The sequence below is a fragment of the Zonotrichia albicollis genome, chromosome 15, assembly GCF_047830755.1.
Source record: "Zonotrichia albicollis isolate bZonAlb1 chromosome 15, bZonAlb1.hap1, whole genome shotgun sequence".
Taxonomy (NCBI): domain Eukaryota; kingdom Metazoa; phylum Chordata; class Aves; order Passeriformes; family Passerellidae; genus Zonotrichia; species Zonotrichia albicollis.
Window position 1 is genome coordinate 3,595,650 of NC_133833.1, and position 27,508 is coordinate 3,623,157.

General features: G+C 52.8%; 2 protein-coding genes across 2 annotated transcripts in view; one reads left to right on the forward strand and one right to left on the reverse strand.

Moving 5' to 3' along the window:
- LOC102069871 (serine protease inhibitor Kazal-type 5) overlaps positions 1-27,508 on the forward strand; it is a 113,252-nt gene that overhangs the window by 8,161 nt on the left and 77,583 nt on the right. The window lies entirely within an intron of this gene.
- Positions 1,916-16,042, reverse strand: HRH2 (histamine receptor H2). Its single transcript, XM_074552010.1, has 4 exons — positions 15,292-16,042; positions 8,711-10,221; positions 5,539-5,702; positions 1,916-3,807 (listed from the first exon to the last, which is right to left on the reverse strand). Exons 2-3 carry the CDS (start codon positions 9,829-9,831, stop codon positions 5,684-5,686), a joined length of 1,140 nt encoding a protein of 379 aa, XP_074408111.1. The 5' UTR covers positions 9,832-10,221; positions 15,292-16,042; the 3' UTR covers positions 1,916-3,807; positions 5,539-5,683.

Sequence of the window (27,508 nt, forward strand, 5' to 3'; positions counted from 1 at the left end):
AAGAGTCTGTGCTTTGAGGAGCTGCCTGTGGGAAGCATTGAGGAGGTATGAATCTCTGGTGACATGGAATCCTTGCACTATAATGATATAGGACTCTTGATATTTAAGACAATCCACGCAGGACCTGCACCTTGCTGCCTGGCCAGAGGCACCCAGATCTCCACAGCCTGGTGAGGTCCTGGGCCTCCAGGAGAAGGTTTGTTCCTGCTGGGGGAGAGCTGGGGGTGCCCTTTTGGAGGTGGGGGTGATGAGGGGATTTGGGGACCTCTGGGACTGTGGACCTGCAGAAGCTGGAGGGCCCCCGATGTGTTTCTGTCATACTTGTGCCCTCTAGTGGCTCTGTCCTCTCTCTCTGGTCCCTTGGCCACCATCCCAGTGACACCACCATGCTCCTGGTCTTGGGGCCACCACCCTGCGAGGGCTGGGGTCTGCCTGAGCCTCTGGCACTGCCAGCCTTGGTGTCCTTGGAGGTGGGGAAATGCTGGGCAGGGAGGCACCTGATGCTGCCTTCCCCATGGTCATCTCCTCAGTGCTGGAAGGGAGTGCTTGTCCTTGCTTTCAAGGTGTTTCATCATGGAAATGTGATTTTTAGATTAGTGGGGAGGAAATGGGTCCCATAACCTTTCCAGAGGTGTGATTCCCCAGCCAAAACTGTTGGGTGAGTGACCCCAAAATGTATTTTATTCCAGAAAATCCAATCTTGAGATTTCTAACACAAAGTTTCTCATTTTCCACTGCTCGGGGCTGTTCTCTACCTTTCTGTTCCCTCTGTGTTTAATCACATGACAGCCTGGAAAAAACAACCCCAACACAGTTTTTTTTCTCATTCTACTGATGTTTCTCTTTTATCTAAAAGAAATAAAACGCTCCTTTGCCTCCGGCCTGTGGCAACCACCACATCTCAGCTGTGCTCCTGTGGGATGGGATGCTTGGATGCCCTGCAGCTGCTCCTGCCTCCCCTGTGCTTCTCTCCTTCCCTGTTTCTCCTCTTTGCAGGTTTTTGGACCCTCCCCAGAGCTGTGCCAAGGACAGGAAAGGTTTGGTGGAAGAAGCCCAGGCAGGCTCTGTGGGTCCCTGGGGTGGCTGCTGGAGCCAGGTGAGGATTTGGTGCCACATTTGGGGCACTGGAGCTCCTGCAGGGACAGGGGGATGGGGATGTCCCCGTGCACTTGGCAGCCAGCCCCGCCTGTGCTCCCAACGCTAGCAGGGGATGTTTCCTATCTGTGAGAGCAGATGTTGGTTAGGAGCTTCCTAAGCAGTTTCTCTTCCCTCTCAGAATTGCTGCTTGGCGAGAGAATTAAATTCCCTTTTGTTGTCAGTTTAGAGGAGAACAAAACCAAATGTCACCTGGAGAAATTCTTGCTGCTGCACCCCCGGGGGATGGAACGGCTGCCTGAGGACCAGGATTAGCCCATCACTGAGAAAGCCGATGGTCCCTGGGGGGATTAGACAGATGATCGATGCTGGGATTGGTTTGTGTGGTGGCTGCGGCGACAGCAGCGACCCAGAGCAGCTGCTCCCACCTGCCTGGGCTTGCACGGAGCCCTGCCCATTCCCGGGGTCTCTGGGATGGTCCCTGAGCAGTGTCAGCCCTGCTGCAGCCAGCCCTGCCACAGATGTTCTGCATTTTGGCTTTCTCCCCCTTCCAGCCTCGTTAGTATTGAAATTAAAAGCAAGTGTTTGTGAATTGGTAGCTGTTCTCCAAGACCCTAATTAGCAAATCTCTTCATCCCCTGGGGCTGCAATCTAATAATCAAAAAAAGAAAACCAGGAAAAAAACCCAAAAAGCCCAGCACCCAAACAAGCCCCAAACCTTGTTTGATGGATCGGGAGTGCTACTGGAACAGTAGGAAACGGCTCTTCCTGCTTAGTATGGTAATTAAACACTTCAATTGCAATTATTTTTGCAATTAGATAAGCCTCTAATTGTTATCATAGGTGGCAGGGGTTTGGGTGTGTGTTTGCCAGTTCCTCCCGGAGCTGGAGCACAGCATGGATGCTCCTGGCCTGCTCCTGCCGGGTTTCTTTGGGGAGGAAAAGGGAAAAGCTCCCCCTGTGCAGGGACCCGGCTCCTGCTGCTCTGCAGAGCTGCTGATCAGGCAATTTCTCCATCTGCTCTGGGGGCTCACCCCAGGAGTTTCATCACTTCTCACCCCAAGGCCACAGGAGGGAGAACCATGAGGGGACCCTGGCTGGCAGGGCATTGCTGTGCAGGGGAGGTTTCCTGGCCTGCTGATGTTTGGTGGGATCTGGCTGTGCTGGGGGGGCTGCAATGCTCCTCCCTCTCAGCTTTCCTCACTCTTTGGGAGCCAATTGCTCTCTGTAACACCTAATGAGTGGTGGAGGGTGACACCCATGGAGGTATCAGTGGCAGATGGTGACACCCAGTGCTGGGGTGGCTTGGGAGGTGTCGAGGAGTTGGGGGAGTGATTGGGTGGCACCCTCATTTTTTAAGGTTTTCTGAGCCTTCTGATGTTCACATTCTTGTAGCAAACTTTCTCACACACCTTCTGTAAATAACTTACTGTTTTGCATTCTATTATGGAGGAGGAGGAATTTGATGGACTGTTGGTTGGTTTGTCCAGCATCATTGATGGATGAGGTGACACTTTCACCCTCTAATCCACTGTCACTTTTGGAAAACTATAAATGTGGGAGTTAGAAAATAAACTTTCCCTTTTCTTCACCTTGAGTGTCGTATAGTGACAATTGGGGTGCCCTGTGCCAGGTCGGGGAGCCCAGCCCTGCCGTGGGTGGTGACAGTGGGTGACACCCTCGGTGTGGCCGGAGCTCGGGGCCGCTCTGTGTCCACAGCAAGCAGGGGGAGCTCTGAACCTGCCCCTGGGGATGGCAAAGTGTCCTTGCTCCATCAGCTCAGGGACCAGGGAGGGATCCCACAGGGCAAGATGTGCTCTGGGGGGTGCCAGCCTTGTCCAGGGTAGCTGTGCCTGTGTCTTGGGTGTTTGTGCTGTGTGTTCAGGCTCTGTCGCAGCAGAAGGATGGGGATGGGACAGCAGGATGGAGCAGGGCAGGGAGGCTCTTCCCAGGACAAAGTACTCCCACAGAAATCATCAAGCATCTCATTTTCTTTCTGTCTTAAATAGATTTTTTTTTTTATACCACTGATTGTTTCTGCCCCAAGTCTGTGCAAAATCTTCTCTTTTGTGAGCCTTCATGTTGAGCTTCTCAGGAGGGCAGAGCCTGGGGCAAGCCCTGGCTGCTCAGCACCTCCCCAGCAGACTCCAGGGCTTCTCTTTGGCTGGCAGTAGGGCTGGGACAGGGGGTGTGCTGTAAGGACAGCCCCAGGGAAGGGAAGCAGCCCTGCCCCAGGGTGGATGCTGAGGGCCTGGGATGTCCTGTGCACAGACATCCAGCACTCGTGGCTGCCAGCATCCACCTCGCTGAGCCCTCCTGCCATGTCACCCCATCTGCCAGGGCCCTGCCCCTCTGAGGGGTGGGTACATTCCCAGGACACCAGGGAAGTGGTGCCTACTGTCTTTCTCCATCCTGAGCTGGTCTGTCTGGCACCACGACCTCAACAGCCCCTTCCCCTGCAGCCTGAGCCACTGCCAGGGCTCTGGAGAGGGCACTCCCAGCCCTGCCCAGGCATGCACTGCTTCCTGACCCAGCTCCCCAGGCATCTCTTCATGCTGAAAGTGTCACTGCCCACAGGATGGGCAGATGTTCTTTGGCAGCTCCTCCAAGGGCTCTTCTAACCCAGCACCCTCCTGGGAGGAACCTGGATGGGCAGAGGCCTCTCCAGCAGTGTTTGGGGATGGAGTGATGCCATGTGCCAGAGCAGGGATCCTGCAGGGAAACACAGAGGGTGATCAGTGACTTTACAAGATGCAGATGGGTCCATTTTCCCCCCACCTCTCCTGCTCCCCAGTGTAAGGGGTGCTGCCCTCAGCACCCTGGGAGGGGCCATGATGTGATGCTGTGAGGATGCTCTCAGCATCCCCTGCTAAATGCTGAGTGCTGGCATTTGGGCAGAACTGAGCAGGCCTGCATCACCCCAAGACCTGTCACCCAACGCCCCTCTGAGCAATAACACTCTGCTTTGTGGCTTTCTCTGCCTGCTCTTCCTGTCCCTCAGGCCAGCTAGCAGCAGCAGGTCTGAGTTGGCAGATTTGTTGCCTGACAAAAGTTGATGTCCTGGAGCTGGCAGTGCTCTGCTCCTGGGTGCTGCCTCTCGCATGGCCCCTCTGCCTGCGTGGGTCTGGGAACTTTTTGGTCAGGAGCTCTTTGGTTGGGTGTCCTGTATGAGGTGGTATTTCCTGTCCCCACCCCCATGGTGCAGAGAGGAAATCTGTGGTCACACCAAGACCTCAGATCTCCTGCAAACCTCTCCCTGAGACCTCTCCTTCGTTCTGCTGATTAGATCAGCATCCTCTCAGGGGATGGCTGGCATTTTGCTTTTACCTCACAGAAACAACATCTGTCTTACAACATATGCACAGGGATGGGAAGCATGAAGCAGAAGAGCTGGAATTGGTGTCCCCTCTGCCCCTGCTGCTGGGCAGTGACAGCAGCAGAGATGACTCTGCCTTGTGTCTGTGCTGTGCCTGCCCTGGGGGCCTTCACTTTGTGCTTTGTGGTTTCCAGGCTGGAGGGTTCACTCTGCTCCTGCTGCAGGGCAGCAGTGATGCCTCCTCCCCAAAGAGCAGCATCTGCAGCCTCCAAATCCTCTGTTCCTCCTCAGGCTGATGGGCAATGGCATTTCCAGGCTGATTCACAGGGGGTAGCTCTGAGCAGTGCAGGTTTATGGTGCACCCCTGGGTACAGGTCCCTGTACCCCAGCTCTGTGTGTGGACACACAGCACCAGCTCCTGCTATTGCTGTGACCTTAGCTGAGGTTATAAGTGCTCAGGGTGCAGCAGGGACAAAGTGTGCCCAGCTTCCAGCATGTTGTGACTCTATTTCCCCCTCAGGGCACAGTCAATATGGAGAGCCCAGGTTATCAGCATGCAGCACTGGAGGGGGAGAGCACGTGGAGGTCAGGGTGACCTTGCCTGACTCTTGCTGAGAAGGGCTGCACAAAGTGGCTCTCAGGAGCTGAGAGGCATCCCCATGCAGGGCAGTTGTGGCCTCCAGCCCAGCACCACTTGGAGAGAGCAGCAGTGCCTGGTGCAGCATCAGCTCTTCACCTCGGGAGCCCTGCCAGCATCTCCGCCAAAGCTGCTGGCAATTTCTGGGGATGTGGGCTTGCATGAAAATGAAGTGTGCTGGAAATTCATGGTCTGAATGCAGCTGCCTCTGCAGTGCATGAGGAGCAGGCAGGATGCAGCATCTTTCAGGCTGATTCTATAATCCTAAAACTCCAGGGCAGCTGCAGAGTGGGGCCCAGCTCTGTGCACCTCCCCTGGCTTGGGACTTGCTTGGAGAGCAACCAGTGCTGGATAAAGGAGTGAGGATTCATCTCTGATGGTATCACCCTTTGCACCAGGCACCATCAGGAAGGGATGCCTGCACCAGCAAAACTGCCACAGCAGGGAGAGCTCCCTCATTTTCACCCAGGGACCCTGGCCTTGTACTCACCCTGCAGCTCTTGCCTCTGCTGTTGAGTTTTGCACTGAGGAAAGCTGAGTGTTGTCCTTTCAACCTCACACAGGATTTTGGAAGAGGGCAGCCAGGAGTTGAAGGCTGGGAGATGTGGGTCCTAGGGCAGCAGGCTGGCTGAGGCTCACAGGAAAGCTCCAGTGCTGGAAAGGTTAAATTGCACATGAAGAGAGAGAAAGAGCAGTGCAGTCTGTCAGGGCCAGCCTGCTTGAGCCTGGCTTTGCTCTGTGGAGCCCCAGGCAGTGTCTGCCTGAGGCTGGCAGCTGGGGCAGGCATGTTGTGACCAGGACAGGGACCCTTTCCAGTGGGAACTGGCTTCTCCTCTGCCCATATATTGTGGCCATGGTCCTGTCCCATGCTGCTCTAAGAACAGATGGCATGCAAGAATGGATCACAGCCACTCATTCAGCTCCAGAGTTTTCTTCCCCAGCACATCCAGTTAGTGCTGAATGCTTCCTCTCATGGGATTTTAATCTCTCTGAACATCAGGGTCTGCTCTCAGAGCCTACAGAGCAAGCCAAGCACCAGGGCTCTTCAGAGCCCTGTCCCATTGCACTGAAACAGGTTCCTGAGGTCCTTTGGTTTTCTTTACTGGTTTTGTGTGAGTTGCCTGGTGTGGAAATGGGAGCAGCTGTCTTCCCCTTGCCTCTGTGCTTGGTCCTGTACTCTCAGCCCTACCTGGTCCTCACTGATGGAAGTGCCCTCTAGCCCCAGCTGCTCTGGAGGTCCTGTGGCTTTTGATTCCCTGCCCTGCTCCTGACTGAGGCTCTGAGTGACCCTTGAGACTGCTGCAGTGCTCCAGTATTTCCACTCTTGTTTGTTAGTCTTTTCCCTATGCCTCATAACAGAAAAGAACATTGTTATTAAGGGCAACAGTTCAAAATTCTGTTTTCCCTTGAATGATCCCAGGGAGCTTCTCTGAGCAGAGCTCTTCTGAGCTCTGGGTGTTCCTGTCTGGGGAGGTTATGAGTTTTTGGAATGATTTATGTTGGTCTTTTCCTGTTAACATGTTCAGGGCAGATGACTCTGAAGACTGCAGAGAGGAACCAGCTTGGTTTGTGCTGTGGGTGAAATTGGCTGCCAGGCTTTTGGTGAACAGGTAAATCCTGTGCTCACGTGTCTTGTGTGGCATTAGCTGATCCTGATCATCTGCCAACAGCAGATCTTGGTGTATCTGACTATGGAAAAAAGGGCTGGAAGGGGCCACATATGATCATTGGTGCATGATTGCTGTGAGGTGAGAGGGCTATGAAGAGAAGGAGATAAAGTAAAAGCAGGTGCTCAAGCAACCCTTATCTGATTGTGAGTGGAAACCACAGTGGTGATACTGTGGAGGATGGGGTGGAGCTCACTGGATTAAAAAAGGTCAGGAAACATCCCCTTGCTTGAGTGTTTCCTGTGGGGAACCAGGGGAAGAATCTCTTCTACCCGGAAAAGCTGCGAGGGTAAAAGCCAGGAAATCAGTGACCCTGCCCTCTGCCTGGGGAACAGAAACCCATTTTCCTTCCCCTTTGATCTCCCTCCAAGTCATTATTGTCCCTTTGTGGTAAGTCAGCATTTTGAGAAGACACTGACATTTATACTCTGTTCTCTCTTGGCTGTGCAGGGAAGTCCCAACAGCCTGTTCAGCCTGTTCCCCCTGAGCTCTCCTGGCTCAGCTGCAGAGCCTCAGCACAGAGCCCTGCACTTGTGTGAGTAAACAGGAGAGCTCTCTTTGTCTCTGTATGTTTGCAGAAACATCCCCACCACCTTAGACACATTTTCCATATGTTTTTATACACAACCTACAATTTGCCAAACGCTGTAACTTTGGGCTCCTCATTAATTCCTTGGAAATGGAAAAAGGCAGCCCCAGGAGCTGCATTCTTGTATTTGTTCCTGTAAATCCATCCCTCTGTATCTCTTTTTCTGCACCCCTCCCTTGGGTACAGTCACATTGGTGCCTTGGGGGAGGTAGGATGCTGGATCAGCCTTTTGGATGGCTCTGAACTTTGGTTCACCTCCCTGAGTTCTCCTTTTGGTGGCTTAAGACTCTTTCTGGGGCAGGATCAAGGGCACGTGCCGGGAGAGCGAGCGAGCGCGGCTTCTCTGCTGCCACGCTGGGAACAGGGAATCAAAGGACTCCTTATCTATGGATGGAAAGTTTCTGGGCTGCTTATCAGGCACTGCTTAGAGGTTAGATTATCTCAGGAGCAGCAGATTGACAGCATGCCTCTCTGTTCTCCTTGTGCTTGGCTGGGCGAACACCTTGGAGCGAGGCAGTGAGAGGGCGGCACAGCTCTGAGGGGATGTGGGTGCTCAGGGAGGGGGCTGGGGAGACAGCCTGGCACAGAACTTGCCCACTTTGCTCCCATCCTGCTCCCTCACCACACCCTTTGCTGGAGCTGACCCTCGTAGCACGCTTGGGGTGGCACTGAGGGATTCTTTTGCTCTAACTTTACATGGGCATTTGTATTTCTAAAAGCATCTGCCAGCCTAATTTGGGCTGCTCCTGCCCCTTTCCAGAGATGGGAATGGAACTTGCTGTTGGCTGAATTCACTGCTGATGGAAACTGGTGACTGAAATGCTGAGGGTGTGTGGCTCAGATGGGAAGGGAAGTAGCTGAGCTGCTCCGCAGGGAGCTGGGAACCCAGACCTTGGCTCCTGCAGGGACTCCCAGCCTGCTGCAGGTGCTCTGTCTGTGCCCCAGGACTAATTCCTGTCTACTCTTTTGTCAGCTTTCCTGGCCCCTGAAGCTCTGTTCTGTGCCCAGAATTTGCTGTCTGTTCCTCACAGGGACATGGCTGATTTTGGGGAGCTTCACCCCATTCTGTACAGCAAGTCCTGATGGCAACTGTCTCCATTACCCAGAAAATCTCGGGGACATTTTGTGCTCCCTGTGGATGGTGGCAATTCTAGGGGAGGCCCAGCCGGGTGGGAAGTTGGAGTACCTGGAGTTGTGCTGCCACCATGGAGGGGATGCAAGCTGGGTTCTTATGGGTGGTAAGGAATTTCTGAGTGGCCGAACTGAGGAGTTGCCTGGGCAAGGATCTCCAGCCTGGGCATCAGTTTGTTGCTTAAAAGTCCATGGACAATGTGGGGTGCCCACCTCTGCCTTCCTCTCTGGGGCCAGATTTACCGTCAAAGTCCCTAGTGTAGGAAGGCTCTTACCTCTTGAGGGCTCCGTCAGTGAGCAGAGTCCCCTTCTCATTCCTCACCTCCAGCTTCAAGGGTTTGCCCTCCTGCCTGCTCTGGCCCTGCCTGCCCCTGGGCTGGGCCTGCTGCAGGGGAGGCAGGTGGGAGTTCCTGGGGTATCCCGTCCTGCAGCAGTGCAGCAAGTTCTGGTAGGCCACTCGGAAATCCTTGTTGAGTGTCCCATAGAGGATGGGGTTCAGGGCTGAGTTGGCATAGCCCAGCCAGAGCACAATGGACATGAGTGTGCCTTTGACCTGGCTGTCCCCCGACACGCCCCGGTAGGTGAAGAGGGTGAAGTAGGGGAACCAGCAGACGATGAAGGCTCCCAGCACCACTGCCAGCGTCATGGTGGCTTTGTGCTCCTTCACCATGGGGGACATGGGTGCGTTGCCCCACGTGTGGTTTATCCTCTTGGCTTGCTCCCTGGCTATCCTGAGTATCCTGTAGTAGGTGATGCACATGATGACCAGAGGGATGTAGAAGGTGAGCAAGCTGTCCACCAACCCATACTCAAGGTTCACTCCCAGCGTGCACTCCTTGCTGCAGGTGGTGCTTGTGTTCTGCACCGCCGTCCCCTTGGTGTTCCAGCCCAGGTGGATGGGTAGGAAGGAGACCATCAGTGAAACAGTCCAGATGACAGCCAAGCCCACGGCCACCCGGGAGGGAGTGACCACCTGGCCGTAGCGGAGCGGGGTGGTGATGGCGAAGTAGCGGTCCAGGCTGATCATGAGGAGGTTGAGGATGGAGGCCGTGCACAGCATGACGTCCAGGCTGGTGTAGATGTTGCACAGAACCCTGCCAAAGGGCCACTCCTTGGTGAGCTCGTAGTAAGCAGAGAAGGGCAGCACCAGCAGCCCCAGCAGCAGGTCTGTGATGGCCAGGGAGACGATGATGCGGTTGGTCACGCTCCGCAGCCGCCGGTCCAGGGTGACGGCCAGGCACACGATGATGTTACCACAGAGAGTGATCACGATGAGGATGCCCAGAAAGAACCCGACCAGCAGCTGCATGGGGTGGTCCATGCTTTTTTGAGAGCTTGTGTGGTTGTAACATGGATCCATGGTGTCACTGCAAGGATGGAGCAGTCCTGCTCTCATCAGCTCCGAAGCTCCCTGGAGTGAGCCTGGACCAGGCAGGCCTAGAGCCCTTCCCAAAGTGACCCTTGTTCTACAGGGACCTTGGAGAACATTGCAGAGTCACTTTACACGTTCAGCCTTGTGTGCTGGGAATGACATGGTCTAGGAAAGATGTGGCACTGCCACTCGCTTGTGCTTCTGGCCCTCTCTGGGAGCTCAGTGCCGGAGCCGATGCCCTGTGGCAGCTGCTGGTGGATCTCAACTGCTTCTTTTCCTTTCTTGCCTTCTCCTTTCCTCTGAGTGATGACCGAGTCAGGTCCTGTGGGCTCTCATGCCCTCTGCATGTTTGGTTGGTGACAGTGGTCAGCAGTGCTCCAGCAGGACAGAGCTTTGCCACCTCCCAAGGACAGCCTGCAAAAGAAAGTGTCTGGTGAGACCCTGGCACAGATTGCTCAGAGAAGCTGTGGCTGCTGGAAATGTTCAAGTCTAGGCTGGAGAAGGCTCTGATCAACCTGGTGTTGCAGAAGGTTTCCCTGTTCTTGGCAGAGAGGTGGAATGAAATCTGTAAGATGCCTTCTAAGCCATTCTGTGATTCTCCAAAAGCATCAAGTCAGAGCTCCAGTGGGCAAAGACCCTCTGAGCTTCCCCTCAAACCCTTCCAGAAGCAGCGTGTCTGTACCTCCCTGGCTGCTCCAGCCCACCCAAATTGAAAGTCCTTTGGCAGCCAGGCACCCGTGTACCTGCCAGCTGGGCTCTCCCAGCACTAGGGGTGCCCATGTAATGGAGGGATGTTGAGAGAAGAGCAGGGATTTTAAAATTGTCATCTTCCTATAGGTTTACAATAAACATGAGAACGAGGAGGCTATGAGGAAACAATTTTCCTGAGATAGCAGTTCTTATGCAATTCAGCAAAATTAGTCGCAACTACGTAATTTCTGAATCTTGGCTGCGGCTGCCGATTTCGTTAAACTTTGTCCTTGTGTCTGAGCTTTGCAGCAGCCATCCTGCCATCACAAATCACAGCAGCTCCTGTAGCCTGTATGGGAAATCCCCACTCTGCTCTGGGTCCTGGGAGGGAAGGAGAATATCCCTTGCAGAGTGGCTTTTTCTGGCTGTTTTCTGTCTGGATACAAATAACAAAATGCCACACGTTGCCAGGGAAGAAACAACAGAGCAAACACTCTAACTTACAAATGAGCTACTGGTTATCGTGATCTCCAAGACCCTGCCATTACTAGACTCAAAGGTTCCTTGGGTCCTTGATTGGAAGCAATATCCATGTTGGGAAGATACCTAAAGGGGAATTGAGGCAGTGCAGGGACAAGAAAGAGGGCTGGGAATGGGCTGAGGAGCTGGACTGACTTGCTGACCCTCATGGACCTGCCTGTGTCCAAGCTGTGGTCTCCCAGATGGTTTGAGGGGTCTCCCCATCCTCCTCAATGTGTTGCTCCCTGTGGGTCGTGCAGGACCCAGCTCTGCAGGCTCCCTGCACCCGTGGAACAGCAGTGAAGCCTCCCTGGTGGTGCCCGGGATTGTGCAGGAAGGCAGAGCTCCAACAGGCTGCAGAGATGGAGCAATCAGAAGAAACTCCAGGAAAGGAAAAGATCCAGCCTTGTCAGAGGACAAAGGTGAGATTTTAAACTCTCTCTGCATCAACAAGATAACACCTGTGGTGCAGGTTAAAATATTCTTTAGATGATTTATGTCTCTGATTGAAGTCTGAAGGCATGAGGGCCACAGGAGGGAGTACACGAGGGAGACTGCATGAGTAAACAGCCCCTGATTGCCAGGAGCTATAAAGGGGAGAGATTGGGACTGGACCACTGAGATTAGAGGTGACTCCCACAGCCCTGCTGCTTCTAAAGGCATGGAAAGCAAACAACAAGGCACGAACCAGCCCATGGGAAGCCTTTTGCTGAGCAGAGCAAACTCCTTGGCAGACAGGGAGCCCTCTGAGTTTGGGTGCTGGGATTGAGGCTGTTGGAGAGGGATGCGATGCTTTCAGCCACAGCAGCAGCGTGTGGAGCAGTTCCTCACCTCCAGCTGCAGCACAGGCTCTTGCCATGGAAAGCTCTTTGTTCACTCACAAAAGGAGCGTGAAACAAGCTGAGCGCTGCCTGCCCACTGATGGCAGCGAGGAGAACAGGTTGTTCCCACAGAAGGGTATTTCCAAGTGAAAGGGATGTGCTTTCACTGCTCCCAACATGTGGAAATGGCAGATTAAATTATAGGGGGAGTAGCACACTTAGAAAATGCTGTGGGTGGATGGCAGCCTCCTACGTGGCTGCTTCACCACACACCAACAACCTGCTCCTGCCTCTGGCTCTCGCAGCTCACGTGGGCTCTGCTGGTGGGACCCAGCTCTGGGCACTTCAGCTCATTCAGCTCCTGGCGCAGCCCTGCCCTGCTGATGTGCCCAGGAGGAGCTTTGCTTCTTATTGCTTTTCCAGGTTAGCTCAGGGCAAGGAATGGGCACTTTCAAGGGGACAGAGGTATCCCCATCCCTGCAGAGGACCTCAGGTAGTGCTGGGACTCTGCAGGGCTCAGCTGCCTGCAAACCCTTGGGCTGTTCCTCCATGGAATGGGGCAGGACCTGCCTCCTGTCAGCTCGGATGTGTGATGCTGCAACCCTAACTGTGGTGGAGGTGGGGGATACCTTCCCATACCCCCAGCCAAATTATCTCCTGGAAACACTCCCCCAGGAGAGCACTGCCTCGAGACATGGCTTTGCAGGAAGAGCAGGATGGAGGGCTGGTACAGCTGGGGGGCTGTCAGCTCACTGCTCGCAGGACACAGACCATGCATCCAGCTCAGAGCTCTCTCCTGGAGCATTGGCTCTCTGTGACTCCACATGTGCCCCTGGCTTTGTGCCCAGGTCACTCACAGCCACCTTCACTACCTGTGTCCTCTGCTCCTGTTGTGTTTTGGCAGAGTGAGCTGATTTCCTCCTCGATGTACGAGTGGAGCAGCTGTTTCCCATGGCAGTCTTTCCAGCAACAGCCGGAATAAATGATACCTTCCCAGCCCTGTCTCACCAGGCAGCTTTTACATTTACCTGATTATCCTCATTATCACAGCCTGGACCTGCTTGTGGTTCAAAATCACCCTCCTGACATTGAAGGAACCAGAGCAGGGCACAGCTTCTGGGTCATCTTTCTCATGCCTTTTCCATGGCACTGGTGCTCTGATTGACACTGTCTCTGCTGTGAAGATTTGTCAGGTTGCATTTGTTGTTGCACTCATCCTGGGGCTCCCCAAAAGCCAGATATTTTTCCTATGGTGTTTTCAGCTGCTTAGAGTAGCAATTTTTGCTTTTTGCTAAGCGTGTGAGCCTGTGCCAGGCCGATGTGCTTCTGTTAATCTACAGATCCTCTGGTTCTCCTCTAGTACTTAGTCCCTTGTTCAGTGCAGAACTTTTCACAAGTTTCTCACCAGTACATTTCTCTTAAAGAAGCGCTAATTTTCAGAGCCAAGATCACTAATGAAAACCATTAAATAAAATTTACCTCTAGGCTGATCTTTAAGGAACTCTGTTAATAGCCTTCTCTGGAGCATTAATGATCTTTCCGCTGTAATATCCTATCGTCTCCCCATTATCCTCTTTACAATTCTCATAGTAATTTCTGCTTTCTCTTGCCTGAACAGATATTTTCTGCTCTGTTGCAGTCCATGTTGCATTTGATCTGCTGTTTTCCTCTTTAAAATGGCATTTATCTCCTCTGGGGAGGGGGCTGTGATTTATAAATGGGAAATTTCTGTTGCATTTTACTTTTTTGTTCCCCCTCCCCATCTCTCAGCATCCTTTCCTCCAACATCATTAATTCCAGCACTTGGTGCACTTTTGCAGTAAGATTAATGGGATGCAGTGCTGGCTCTGGCAGGGAATGCATTGGCTGCTCTCCCTTCCTGTGCTTCTACTCCTGGCATAACAGGTTTGTTTTGAACCTGTTAAAAGCCCGGGTACATCAGCACCATGAGCAGACACGAGTGGAGAGGAGCAGTCAGGAGGTGCCTGAATGTGGCAGCCTCTGTTTGGGAAGTATTTCCCACTTCTGGAAAGGACAGGGATGGCTGGGGGCTCAGGAGAAGCTCCACATGAAGCCTTTTAGCTCTGTCCTTAGGGACAGGAGGGCTGTGCCCTTGCAGACCTGAAATGTTCCTCTGCCTCCCATGACAGCTTCTTTCTGAGAAAAGAGCAGGCAGAAAAAGCACTTTGCACTTGGGAGCAAAGTGCATTCCCCTGGCCATGCAGAGCTCACAGCAGAGCATCGTGGCTTTTTCTAGAACTATATTCAACTCCTGCCTGAGCTGAAACATCTGGGCATGCTGGGAGAGATATTTCAGCCGAGAGATGGGACGGAGTGTGGGGGATTCTTCTGGTCTGAGACAGGATGCCTGAGGTTTGATGGTGGGAATTGCAAAATTCCTAAGCTGGGAATGGGTTTCTTGATCCTCTGCCAGGCCCATAAGCCTGATGGGACAGCAGCAAATTTGTCACAGGTAGGACTTGAAGGCAATGTGGGAGAGGACAAACTCGAGGGGACAGTGGTGTCCTGCCTGGCTGCATCCCCAGATGCTTCTGTCCCTGTTCTTTGGGCTTTTCCAGAGTTTGGTGTCTCTCTGCCCTCTCCCAGTGTGATGTCTGATACAAAGCAGCAATTATTGCCTCTGGCGTGAGCAGAGGGGCTGGGGGAGCCACGACAAAATTCCCATCAATGCCACCAGCCCTCCGTCGTGCTTCCCCAGGAGGAAAGGGGCTCTGTGGGTAAGAAGCTGTTCAGGACCCCTGAAATCAGGAAATGTGAAGAGCAATGTGGAAATGCACAGAGCAGTCAGCATTTTGAAAGTTTGCTCGGCAGACAGTGTCCTGGCAAGGTGAAACTGAAAACAGAAGAGTCGGGCTCAGGGGTGTGCTTGGAGCTGCCTGAGTTTCTGGGATTCAGCTGCTGCTGAAGCTGATTCTGGACAGGGACAGCGAGCACTGTGCACCCCTGGGGCTGCCCAGCCTGGGGATGTCCTGCCCCACAGATGTGACCATGCCCTGGGATGGGGCAGGAGCAGAACCCCCCGAGGTGTGCAGGGCTGGATGGAAGGGCTGGAGTGTCCAGGGAAAAAGGCTCGGGCAGGTCAGGGTGAGAAATCAGCAGCAGCCCCATGGGGAGGGCTGCTTGGGCAGAGAGGCTGCACCCCACAGATGTGCAGGGCTCTGCTCTGGACTCACTGCACCCATGTCCTTCCCCTCGTGTTCTCGGATCCAGCTGTCCCCACCAGCAACAGCCAAAAAAGTCCCCAAACTGGCTTGCACTCAGCCACCACAGGATGCTGATGGCACCAGCACCTGACAAAGTGTCACCCTCTCACCTGACCCAGCTGTCCCAATGCAGGATCCCACTCAGCAGGGACCCACCAACCCTCCTGAATCTCACCTAAAAAGTATTTTAGCAGCGTAACAACTCAGCAAGAAGTAAGGCAAAGCATTACCTGGGAAAGGCGCTGCTTTCTCAGAGCCCCTGGGTGTGCGGGAAGCTTCAGGGGCTGCCCCGGCTCCAACTTTGCCCCGGGGCTGCGGCTGGGGCGCGAAGGCGGCAGCGAGCGCTGCGAGCGGCGCTGCCTCGCTCCTCTCTGCTCTCCTGCTCCTCCTCGCTCCCTCCTCTCGATCAGCCTCTCTCCTGCTCTCGCACCAATACCCGGGCAGCGGTGACTGCAACATGAGTCAGATCTGAAGTGGGTGGGACCGGAGTGCGAGCTCAGACACCGAGGTTATCATCCGGCAAATTTGAAATGCTCAAAGCGAGCCCAGCTCCGGCGTGCCGGGCTCTGCCGAGCCGTGTCAGGCACGGAGACGGGGGTGGGATCCTGCTGCCTCCTGTGCTGCTTTCTTGAGTGACACCATCACCTTCCTCACTCACTTGGAGTTTCAGGGCCCTTGCTGCTGGTTTGCCATGTGCCAAGGTTCCTTCCGTCCCTCCCGGCTCTCCTCTGCAGGCACACACTTGCCTCTTATAGGGAGCCCTGATGCTGTCACTCATTCCCAATTTTTGGCTTTGCAATTCATAAGAACCCCCTGAGACAAGCACAGCTGAGCCTGGAGGGATATCAGGGGTGGCTCAGGGTGGATGGTGGTGACTCCTGTGTTGAACTGGGGACAGATAAGGACAGAGGTGGGGTGACTGTAAAATGGGTGGAGGGAGCTGGAGCCCAGCCAGCTCTGGGGTGCAGATGTGCTCCTTGTGCAAGGGGACGTGGCAGGAAAAGCCTCTACTGTTTCATCTTTCCCTCAAGCTGCTCTCACCTCTCCTAAAGGGTGTCTCCTTTGCATGCGATAGCAGGGAGGAACCACGAAATGACAAACAGGCAGTGACAGCCTTTCGTGTCTCTCAAATCTTTCATCTGCGGGTCTCAAAGCACTATGCAAATATCAGCTGCTGGGCCAGCTGTGCAAGGAGCTGTTTCCCCTTTTAGCTGTTCCTCCTGAGCAGAGCAGATCCCTGGCTGGCAGCAGAACTCCAGCGAAGCTTGGCCACCCCTGGCTCTGCAGGGCTGGGGAGAGCAGGGAGTCCTGTGAGGGAGCTGCTTCCAAGTTCCCCATGCAAATAGCCAAGAATGGGCTTATTGCAGTCTGCATGTGGCCCTGGGCACACTCCCTGCTGCTCCCCCAATGCCCTGCACTGGGAATGGGGAGCACATCCCAGCCTCCCTCTCTGCCAAATGGGGACACAGCGGCACTGGCACACAGACCAAAATGCCTTTGATCTGTTTATCTCTGCAGACCAAAGCACAAATCTATCTTTAATAAGCTTATGATCTGCTGGAACCAGAGGGTTTTCTTGCTGATCAGCAGCCCTGTGATGTGTCTGGGGTAGCTGAGCTGTGGACTGGCTGCCAGATGCTTCTCTAGTGGCTGGGGTGTGCAGAGCGTGGATGTGGAGGGATCCCTCCTCACAAACAAGAATTAAATCTGCTCAGGAATGTCTGCGTCAGCCCAAGTCTCTGGGGTGTTGATTTATTACAGGGCCCCTTGCTTGGCTCTGCTCTACGAGGGATCTTTCATCAGGAAGTCTCAGGGTGGGAAGGGCCATGGATCGACAAAATTCTCTGGGTTTTGGGGCAGGATTTCCTTTCCAGTCCCCTTGCACTAATCCCTCTCAACAAAAGGCCCCTGCTGTCCATGGGACAGGCTCTGAGTTCAGCATGCTCCATCTTCCCAAAGCCTCTGCAGAAATCTGAGGGTGAATTTTGGGATGCAGTGGCGGAGCAGCTTCAGATTTGCAGGGGCATCTGGGTCACAGGGAAACCCACCACTTCTGCAATACCTTGAGCACAGGACAGCCTCAAACCCTGACCCTGTGCAATGGCTGTGGGGCTGTGTGGGGCTGTGTGGGGTCAAACCCTCCATGTGAGTTCTCTGGAAAGGGTGCGGCCTGCGTGGATTGTGCAAGGAGCGTGGGAAAGCAGCTGGATCTTGAGCTGAAAGAGTGCAGGGGCATTCCTGGTGGCACGGACTGCTGTGCTCTGTGCCTCTGCACCCTGGGAAGTGGCTGATGTGATACCTGCAGAGCCTGTGGCTGGAAAACATCATTGTTGGCACGCTCTGAAAAGGAAGGAGGCACTGGAAACTCCTCAGACCTGATGGAGAACCTGCCACAGGGCCGCCACAACCAGGCTGGCTGGGCTGCACGGGGCAGGCAGCAACTCAGAAACTCCAAAATTCCCTATGTGGGCTGTGCAGAGCCAAGGAGTGAGTAATGAGTCAGGAAATGGCCAGAGGTCTCTGACATTCTGTGTGTACATGTGGGTAAGCAGCAGTTATTAAAGGCTGCAATGCTGGGAGATGGGAAAGTCCAAGAGAATTCAGGGAAAGTTTGGAACTCCAGGAACGCGAGATTTGGCAAAGACAAGAGCTCCTGAAAAGCCTCAGATGGTGAAGATATGCTTGGAAGGTAGCAGCCAGCTTGGGAAATCACAGGAGGCAGCTTAGCTCTGAGAAGGGCTCAGAGGGGCAGCTCTGTGCTGCTCTCCCCAGCATGAGCTGAGATGGGAAAAGCCAAAGGAGGAGGGGTAAGGGGGGTAGAAAATTCGTAGAAAACATCTCTGGATGCAGAGCTCCTTAGGCAGTGCAGGCTGAGAGGAGTTGGTGATTTGTCCCCTTGGGTTTTAGAGACATTTGTGTGGACTCTGGCAGAAGACTGTGGATTAGGAAATAGACTGGTGCTGAGTTGTTTCCTCTGGAAAAAAAATCAAAAGTAAGAAGCCATGGAAAGGTACTGACCCCACCACAGGCTGCTGAACTTCCTGGCTGGCAGGCAGAGGCCAGTAACTTATTCAAATCATCTGAATACTTCGATTTCCAGTGAATTATATACACGATGCAAATAAAGGACAGAGACCTCCTCGATGTACTAAGATACTTTTCTCCTTTTTAAACAAATAATTTCCAGTTAAATCCTATCCTGGACAAATAGACAATTAATGACAGAAATCTCTGATATTCCCTGGCAGGGACTGTGTAAGCCACTGTGGGAAATCATTATTACAGGGAAAGGACTTGTTAAACATCTGGGGGTGTGCAAGGAATTTCTCCTGCCTGCAGGCTGGGCAGCTCCCCAGGGTGGTGGGAGACCCTTGATGAGGTGGCTGAGCTCCAGTGCAACATCCTGCTTGCATTTATATTTCTGGCATGCCATAAATCCTGGCTATTCCAGGAATATTTCTGTCCAAAGGCACCTTTCCTGTATGAGATGTGTGTAATGGAAAAGAAAGAGGGTGCTGGGGCCTTTCCCACCCTTTTGTTTTCTGCAGTGCTGATCCCAAGGATGCTTAGCAGGATCCCATCTGCTGTGATAGAGTGTCAGACTATAGGCACAGGCTGTGACATATATATTAAGCTTCTCTGTGTGCAGGGAGAGGATGTTAGAGGTTTATTTCCAGGTTGTCGGTCTGTTTGTGTTGCACAAAGCTCTCCAAGCTCTAATGAGTACTAGAGAGTGCTGCTGGCTCCACACTGCTACAGAGTTCCTTCAGGGAGGTGAAGGCTCATGTTTTCCAGCGTGTCCAGGATCAAGGAGGGTTTTCTTCTCACAGAGGAGAAACAGAACTGTTCCTAGATTAAACCATGCCAGGGAGGAGCAATTTGTGGACACCAGCATTGGGGTTTCATCTCTCTGGTGCACTATAAAGAGAAAAGGATCAGCTGGGGTCTGTGGGAGGAGGTGACACCCATTCCCTCCCAGCCACAAGGCAGGAGGGGAGCAGGAGCCCTGGCAGGAGGTGAGGTGACCCACCCTGGGTGCACAGGGCTTCCCTTGGAAGGGAGCAACTGGCTCTGGCTCCCAGGAGTGGATCTTTGTGGGCTTTATCACTAATCCTTCTGAATTCTATTGTGTACATCCTTGTTTTCCTGATAAATATCTAATCCTCCTCCAAACACCACTGAGGCTGTGGCCTGGGCAATAACTTGTGGTTAATTTTCTGGGGTAGTGCAGATCTGTTGCTCTGTGTGTGTGGAGGAGGCTGAGCTGTCCAGGAGCAGGGTGGGACAATGGAATGCTCCACACTTTACCCCTCTCAGACCCCTCCCAGCATTCCTGGCCCTCTGTCAGGAAGATCAGCCAGTTTTTGAGAGAACGAACTGTTTGGTTCCAGCCTGAGCAGAGTTAAATCTGCTCTGTGTACATAAGGGCCTGTTCTGAGGCTGTTTGGGTGGTTTAGGAGCCCTCAGGGCTGGAAGGTGGCTCCTGCCCTGGCCACTTCCCAGGGAAGGATTCCTTGCTGGAGCCCCAGGTTCTTCCAAAGCCTTTCCCTGCAGAGCTGGCAGGAGGCTGTGCTGCTGGGCACGGGGCAGGGATGGAGGGATTAGCAAAACGCTCTCCTGCAGCGGGAGCGCCGTGGGGCTGGCAAGGAGCACGGGGCATGGAGCTGGCTGCAGGCTCTGCCCAGGCAGGCTGCTGGCCACCAGCTGCCACCCTGGGCAGGGACCCTGCTGTGCCCTGACGAGCTGCCAGCACCAGCAGACAGGGCACAGGGGAGCCCTGCAGGGACCGAGGCTGCAGAGGGGCTGGGAAGCCACAGCAGGGCTGAGATGGGGAGCTGGGCACTGGTGTGGCTGAGCAGGGCTGAGATGGGGAGCTGGACACTGGTGTGGCTGAGCAGGGCTGAGGTCAGATGAGGAGCTGGACACTGGTGTGGCAGAGCAGGATTGAGGTGCCCCAGATGAGAGGAGGACGTGGACACTGGTGTGGCAGAGCAGGGTTGAGGTGCTCCAGACGAAATGAGCTGGACCCTGGTGTGGCTGAGCAGGGCTGAGGTCAGATGGGGACCTGGGCACTGGTGTGGCTGAGCAGGGCTGAGGTGCCCCAGATGAAATGAGCTGGACCCTGGTGTGGCTGAGCAGGGCTGAGGTCAGATGAGGAGCTGGACCCTGGTGTGGCTGAGCAGGGCTGAGGTCAGATGAGGAGCTGGGCACTGGTGTGGCTGCACAGCACCAGCAAAGTGTTTGTCTGTGCCACCTCCATCTCCTGTCCCACTGCTGGTAACTTTGTCAGAACTGGGGCTGTGCTGTGGGATGCTGCAGCTGCAAGTCAGGCATGACAGGGTTAAAGCAGCAAAGGGTCTCTCTGCCCTGAACCACAGTGGGAATGTCCTCTGCTGCAGGTGGGAATTCTCACAGCCCCAGGCTGGATTCCACCTAGCACCAGCCTTCCCCTCTGTCTCCTGAGGACCTGGAGCATCCACCAGGATGAGCAAAGCCAACAGTGCCCATCCTCTTGATGGAGGCTGAAAAGCTCTGAGGGTGAGCAGCACACATGTGGAGGCCTGCAGAACAGATCCTCTGAGAAAAGACTGATGGGATTTTGACAGAGCAGTGTTGTAACCTGCTGACATTTCCAGTTTCACCACAGGGAACGTGAGTAGGAGCTCTGTACCCCTGAGAGAAGCAGCAGCCAGGGGCTTAGAGTGCAAAATCTAAGATTAATTTAGGCTTACTCATCATAAGGATAGTCATGCACTGGAAGGAATTTCCTAAGGAAGTGTAGGTTGGACAAAGTCCTGAAGTCATCAGGTGTTGGAGCCTGGCAGGAGGAATGGCTAGCAGCAGCCTCCCCCATGTCCTTGCACTGCCTTCCCATCTCCACAACCTCCTGTACCATGAGCTTCAAGGAGCCATCACTGATCTGCTGTCTAATAATGATCATCTATTAAAAAATAAAATTAAGGCAGGCAGTGAAATGTGCCTGGAACCTTCCCCTGCAAACCACAAACTGAGGCTTGTGACAGGCACTTGGTGACAGCCATGCTGTGCTCAGGATGAGCTCACCTCTGGACTGGTCCTGCCATGAGCAGGAGCAGTGAGAGCCAGCATTGTGAGGCAAAAACCACCAAACTCTTTTTTTTCACCCCTTACACAGCCTGGAATGAGGCCAAAAGCGTAGGGCAGGAATCTCTCTCCAGATAATTAATTATTACAAAGAGACAATTTGTTAAGCAAGAGAGGCTTTTAATTTGTAAGAGCTCATCTATTCTTATTGTATCTTTTAAACTGAAGGAAGCAGCGCTGATCAAAATAGTCTGGAAATAGAAGATTTTAATTTAGAGGCTGTGTTCAATGTGCTGACAAAAATAGGAAACAGCTCTCTCAGAAGAGCATACTCCCCCCAAAACCTGGCTGGAGTGTGCAGGGTGTGCTCTAGAACTGCTCAGACCATTACAGATATTGTAATGGAATGTTTTAGTGGGATTTAGCTGGACTAGCTGAGGAAAGGCAGGAATGTCTCCACCACTGATTTCTGCCCAGGGCCAATTCCCTGCCCGGAGCTCCCACGGGTGCAGTGTGGGATTTCTGAGGGCAGGCAGAGAATGGGGTTTGAGGGAACCCAAAGTGACCTTTGCAGCCTTGCAGGAGGGTGGGAAGACCCTTTTAGTTTAGGTTATAGAGGGGATGGGACAAGGGATGGGGTAATTTCAAGGGTTCCTGGCCAGGTGGTCGAGCCAAGTCCTAGAGAATCCTGGAGAATGCTGCACTGCCCTTGTCCCAAGCTGTGTGTGCCCAAACTGCAAGGCAGGTAGTGAAGGAAATGGAAAAGAGCCACAGTGGGCCTGGGAAAGGCTGTCAGGCTGTCCTCCCACAGGCAGTGACCTCCCAGCTCCGTGCTGGGATGGGATCACCCTGTGTGGGTGAGCTGGGGCTGCTGCAGCGCAGGAGCCTGCCCAGGGAACAGAGAATATTTTCCATTTAGCATCTTCCCATCAGAAAACATGAATTCTTCAAAGCTGCCAGTCTGTGCCAAGGAGGATACGTTTTGACCAGTCTCCTTATTGCACTTGTTCTTTTGAAGTATCTATGTTTAGAAATCTTTGTGAAGTCTTGCATTGACACTTCTCAAAGGAGAATGGTTCTGTTTTTGCTTTGAAACAACTTATTTAGACATAAGTGCTCATCTGCAGCATAACAAGTAGGTAGGGCTGTAAAAAAAGCAGGAAATGGAAAATGACCCTTTCTATCATTGCTCTGGACACCTTGTCTGCAAAATACATTGAGATTCTCAACTTTTTATCCCAATTCAAGCTGGGAATTACTATCTTTTAAGTTTGTACATGGATGCCGTTTCTTATCCAGTGGAAAAGCTGCATGAAACAGCCAGTAACAACTGGAAATTAAATGCTGTTTTCCTTAAAAGATGAAGAACTCTCCCCAAATGAGGCATTGCTCCCTGAAGGCTGCCAGTCCATCGAGAAGGAACTGGCTATAAGGATTGTATCAGTGGATGGAGGAGAGGAGCCAGCCTGTGGGCAATTCAGTTGGAAGCAGAATCGACTCTGCCTCAGTTTAGAAAATAATAATCTATAATGAAGTGAAGGCAAAGCAGAAAATGGGTAGAAATTGAGTTAGAGCCGTGGTTGTTGCAGCACTCCCCTGCGGCCCTCCTGGATCCAGCCCACTTCCCATCCATCTCCAAAGCCACCGGGAGGTGCAGGGGGGCAATTCCTTCTGGGAGATGCCAACTTCTTGGAAAGAGGGTGATCAATCCGAAGGTAAATCGCTGCAAATAAACAAAGCAGTGCTGCTGGGCTCTGCAGCAGGAGGCTGGGAGCTCCTTGTGCAGGCTCTGCGTGGCAGCAGTAGATTAGCATAGCTGATTAGGCACGGCGCAGGCTCTGCTCCCTGCTCAGCAGAGCTGCATGTTTTCCTAGAAATGTCTGGAAATCAGATGGTAACACCAGTGCTTCAGTCATGGGCAGGAGAATTAGTCCTTACATGTGTGCTACAGGCAGGCAGGAGCTGAAGGGAACGAGATGTTCCTGAAGTTTTTTGCCTGGCACTGAAACAAGTTGTGAAGCCACAGCAATGCTCCAAGATCTCTGCTTCTGAATCTCCATTTGCCTGGGACATTTCACACCCACGAGTGCTGGGATCCCACTCCTGGTCTGGGGCAGGACCATCCATAAAAATCTGTCCCAGGCTTGGCCCAGAGGCTGCCAAGGCCCTGCCAGCCCAGAGCTGAGCTGAGCTGCCACCAAGCCCATGGACAGGTCCCCGTTCCCCCGCGCTGTCGGGACCGAGTGCCAAGGTGCTCCAGCAAACACTCTGCTGCAGGTGAGGTAGATTAGATCTGCATTCCTCTCATTTATGGAGGAATATATCGATATCTTATCATTTATATCTTATCAGGCTGGCTGCCACCCTTGGAGCAATGGAAAACAGTCTGGTAGCTCCAAATCCTTCTTGGACTTTGCTCTGTGCCTGGCTTGTGGCATGGAGCACCTTCACAGGCTGTAGCTGGGAGAGTGGCATTTTCCCCTCTCCTTAGCTGAGGTGCTGTGTTTTCTGTTCTCCTTTCTCCAGGCTTGGTGAATGTTTCCATGGCAGGTTTCAGTGCCAGGTGTTGAGTGCTGGGGCACAGGAACCAGCTGTACCCATGGTGTGAACTCGCTGCCCTCTGAGTCCATCTGGAGGGATGTGACATTTCCATGTCCATCTCCTCACTCCTGCTATTTTTGTGCCATCTGCACAATGACATGGTGTTACATAGAGGATGCATTAGTTTTGGACCACACTTGGGCTAACTTTAATCTATTCTCCATCCTTTGTACACCAGCTCCATTTCCCCTCTCCTTTTTTTACTCTGATCTATACAGCTAAACCTTCTCTTGTTATTTTTCTTGTCATCCTCTGCAAGAGCCAATTCAGGCTGACCTTTGCCAATTCTCACTATGTCTTGGGCATTTCAAGACATAGGCATAGGCTGCCTTTTTCCTTTGCAGCACAATCCTTTTGGCCCATCCCTTGCCAGCTCTCTCTCTCTGTCCTTTTAAGTAGTTATTTCCTTGGCCAGCACAAAAGCCCTTTCTGGGCTTGAAAAACACATTCTAAGAGATCAAAGGTGCAAAACCACTGAAGGAGGCTTCAAGCCATCTCTGTGTACCAGTCCCCAGACTCACCACCCAGCTGGTTTTGTACTTAGACAGGGATGCATGGCAGAGTCCATCAGGAGGGCAGCCAGCAGCACAGCCCTGGGCTGGCACCAAGGGGCCCAGCAGCTGCACAGAGGTGGGAGAGGGTCCCCAAGATTGGAAAGTCCTTGCTCCTGAGGATTAAGATGAGAAATGGTCCCAGTGGTTTGTTTTTATCCAGAGGTCTTCTATTTCTGGGGGCACCACCCTGTCCTGAGTGATGTTCAGAGCTGCAGTTTGGCAGTTGTTCTACTCTAGTCCTTCACAAGCTTTGCCCTGACCTGACTTTGAACCTGGGGGGATTGGAAAGAAACCTCACTTGCCCTTTTTTGTGCTGCTTCATTTCCAAGCTGGGAAATTGGATGTGAAAATCAGCTCTGTCCATCTTGCAGGGCAGAAAGAGAGCATGAGAGTTGTGTAGGATTTGGGGCTTGTGGTTCCCAGAAGAATCATTAGGGAAGGATTGGTAACACAAGGCCAAAGGCAGCTGGTCAGAACTGTTTTTTTAATTTGGCCACATGGCCTAAAAAAAAGAAATAAAGGAAAGAGGGAAAAAAATTTAAAAAAGAGAGGGAAATAGAAAGGCCAAAGCTCTTGTCCAAACACCACTGTGGTTTTGGAAAAGCCAGCCTACACAGTTTGTTACGTTCCCTCCTGTCCCTGGTGCCCTGGGGAGAAGCAGGACTGCAGAGCTCCTCCAGTTCTGTCATTCCTCTTTTGGAGGCTAAATCCATCCTCACTTCAAAGGAGAGTTCTGCGGGATAAACTGGATTCCAGCCAGAAAACTTTGCAAGAAGAGCAAACAGCTGCTTCTTTCCTCCTATGTACTGAGGTCCTTCTACAGCTTTGGGCATGGCAGGGACAATTTTATTTTGGCCTGTATCACCTGTCTTTCTGCCCTGTGTCTCTGCCTTGCCTCTCAGCTTGCCATGCAGCCCTTGTCCTTCAGACTCCAGCTTAAAAACAGCCTCAGGCTGGTGCATGGGACCACCTGCACCCTGAGAAACCTTTCACTGGTGTGATGGAGGAGCTGCTCCTCAGCTGGTCCTTCTGGACCTTCTGTTCCTCCAGCTCTGCAAGGAGAAGTGACGCTCCTTGATGTCACAGACAACTTTTCATGAAAAATCCTTTCCTTAGGATTCTTCCGCCTGAGAAGCTGAGAGGCCTCAGAAACAAAATGTAAACATTGATTATCTGCTGCTGTGGAATGCAACAGGTGCATCTGGGATTGGCCCATCTTGGATGTTTGTAATTAATGGCTAATCACAGCCCAGCTGGCTCGGATGGAGAGTCCGAGACAGAGCCTTTGTTATCATTCCTTTCTATTCTTAGCTTAGCCAGCCTTCTGATGGAACCTTTTCTTCTATTCTTTTAGTATAGTTTTAATGTAATATATATAATAAAATAATAAATCAAGCCTTCTGAAACATGGAGTCAGTTCTCCATCTCTTCCCTCAGCCTGAGACCCCTGTGGACACTGTCCCACCTTGACGCCTCTGACCCTGCTGCCTGTGCAGGAGCTCCTGTTGAGCCCCCTTGGTGGGAACTGCTGCCTTTGCCTCCTGCCCCATCCCGGGGCTGCTCTGGCTTGGCACAAGGATGCTGGAGCAGGAATCACCGGAGTGCAGCGGGGTAAGAGGCGTGCTCCATCTGTCTGCGAGCAGGAGACACATCCACAGAGGCCAAAGGCTGCTCCAGCAGACAGGAGTCTTTCACTTTCCTGCCAGCACAACTGTTTCTCCAAGGCGTAGCTGCTGCCAGAAATCTGCGGAGTCAAGACCTGCTATTTCTTCACTTCTCAACAAAACAAGCCCCAGTTTGCTTTCTGCTCAGTGGAAAAGCTCTTGTCTCAGAGAATAAAATCAGGCAGAAGGAGAGCACATCCTTGTTTCCTCTCTCATTCACTAATGATAAATTCAGGGAGAGGGGAATTATATTTCAGGATGTGGGAGAGGGGTATGTGGCCTGGGCATGCTCTAATCTGCATGGGGAAGCCTCATCCATCCTTGCAAGGTGTTTTAAGCACCTTTCCAACCTGATCATCCTTTGGAAGCAGTTGGGTTCATCCTCCCTGGTGCTTTAGGCACTGTGAGCAGCATGCAGAGCTCGCTGCCTTTGCAGCTTAGCAGAATGATCATGCATAAAATCCCCAGGTAATTTACCCTGAGTGGGATCCTGTGATTGTCTGACATCCCTCATAAACTGAAACCAACATAAAAGAAACGAATTCAGAGCTGCTAATTTGGAAACTCATTTGGAATAACTTCTCACCAATGTGGTGACGGTTAGCAGGGAGCCCTGGTGATAAATAATAGTTGCAGAAATCCTGAATTTGCTATAAATTGGCGTGGAGGAGTGGAATTCCCTGTGTGTGGCTCAGCTCAGGGAGATACTCTGTGCTATGCTCAGCTGTAGGTGAAGACAGGGGAAGTTTTGGCTGTGTGAGGTCACAGCAGCAGATGTCCTGACATACATAAACTAGAGGATCATCTGCATCCTCAAATGTCAGCTCTGCTTTGCATCCTTTACTGCTCCTGGGAGCTGCAGGGCTTAACACCCCTGGATTCTCCACCTCCCCTCTCTGCCAAGCACTCGTTCATTTTAGCTGCTTGATGTAATTGTGTATAAACTGGGAAGATCCCAAAGGGGTCATTACTTTTCTGCACAAACTGCTTTCTTTACTCACATTTCACATCTTTACCTGCAGGCGTCCCTGAGTCTGAGCAGTGATTCCTTGCAGGGCAGGGTGTTGGCACAGGGCTGCAGTGCCAGAGCTGGATGGGGTGATGTGGTTTGACACCCAAGGTGGTGGGGGATCAGGTTTTCCTTCTGAATACCACACGTTCCATCCTGGAGCTCACCCTCTCCATCCTCTCAGTGATGTTTGGTCCTGGGAAGGGGAATGTGGCATCTCCCCTCCAAGATGCTCGGGGGGGATCAGCAGAAGGGTCATGGGTCAGGAGCATCAGCAGCTTCTCCCTCCTGTGCGTTTGAGGCTGACTTGGAAGGGCTGCCAAAATCCACCTCCCAGCACCATGGCCTGGTGTGTAACACCTGTGAGGCTGGAGGGAGTGCAGGGAAATGCTGACACTGAGAGCAAAGCGTGGTTGCAGAATTTCTCTGCTGAACACGACTGTTTTTTGGAAGCCACGAGTTTGAGACGCGGCAGAGATGAAATCAGAGTTTCTTTTCATCACATTTTCTCTTCCAAAAGAACCCCTGCAGCAGCTGCTTGTAGGTGGCTGTGATA

Coding starts and splice junctions, on each gene's coding strand:
- HRH2 (XM_074552010.1), bottom strand. CDS start 9,831: ATGAGAGCAGGACTGCTCCATCCTTGCAGTGACACCATGGATCCATGT.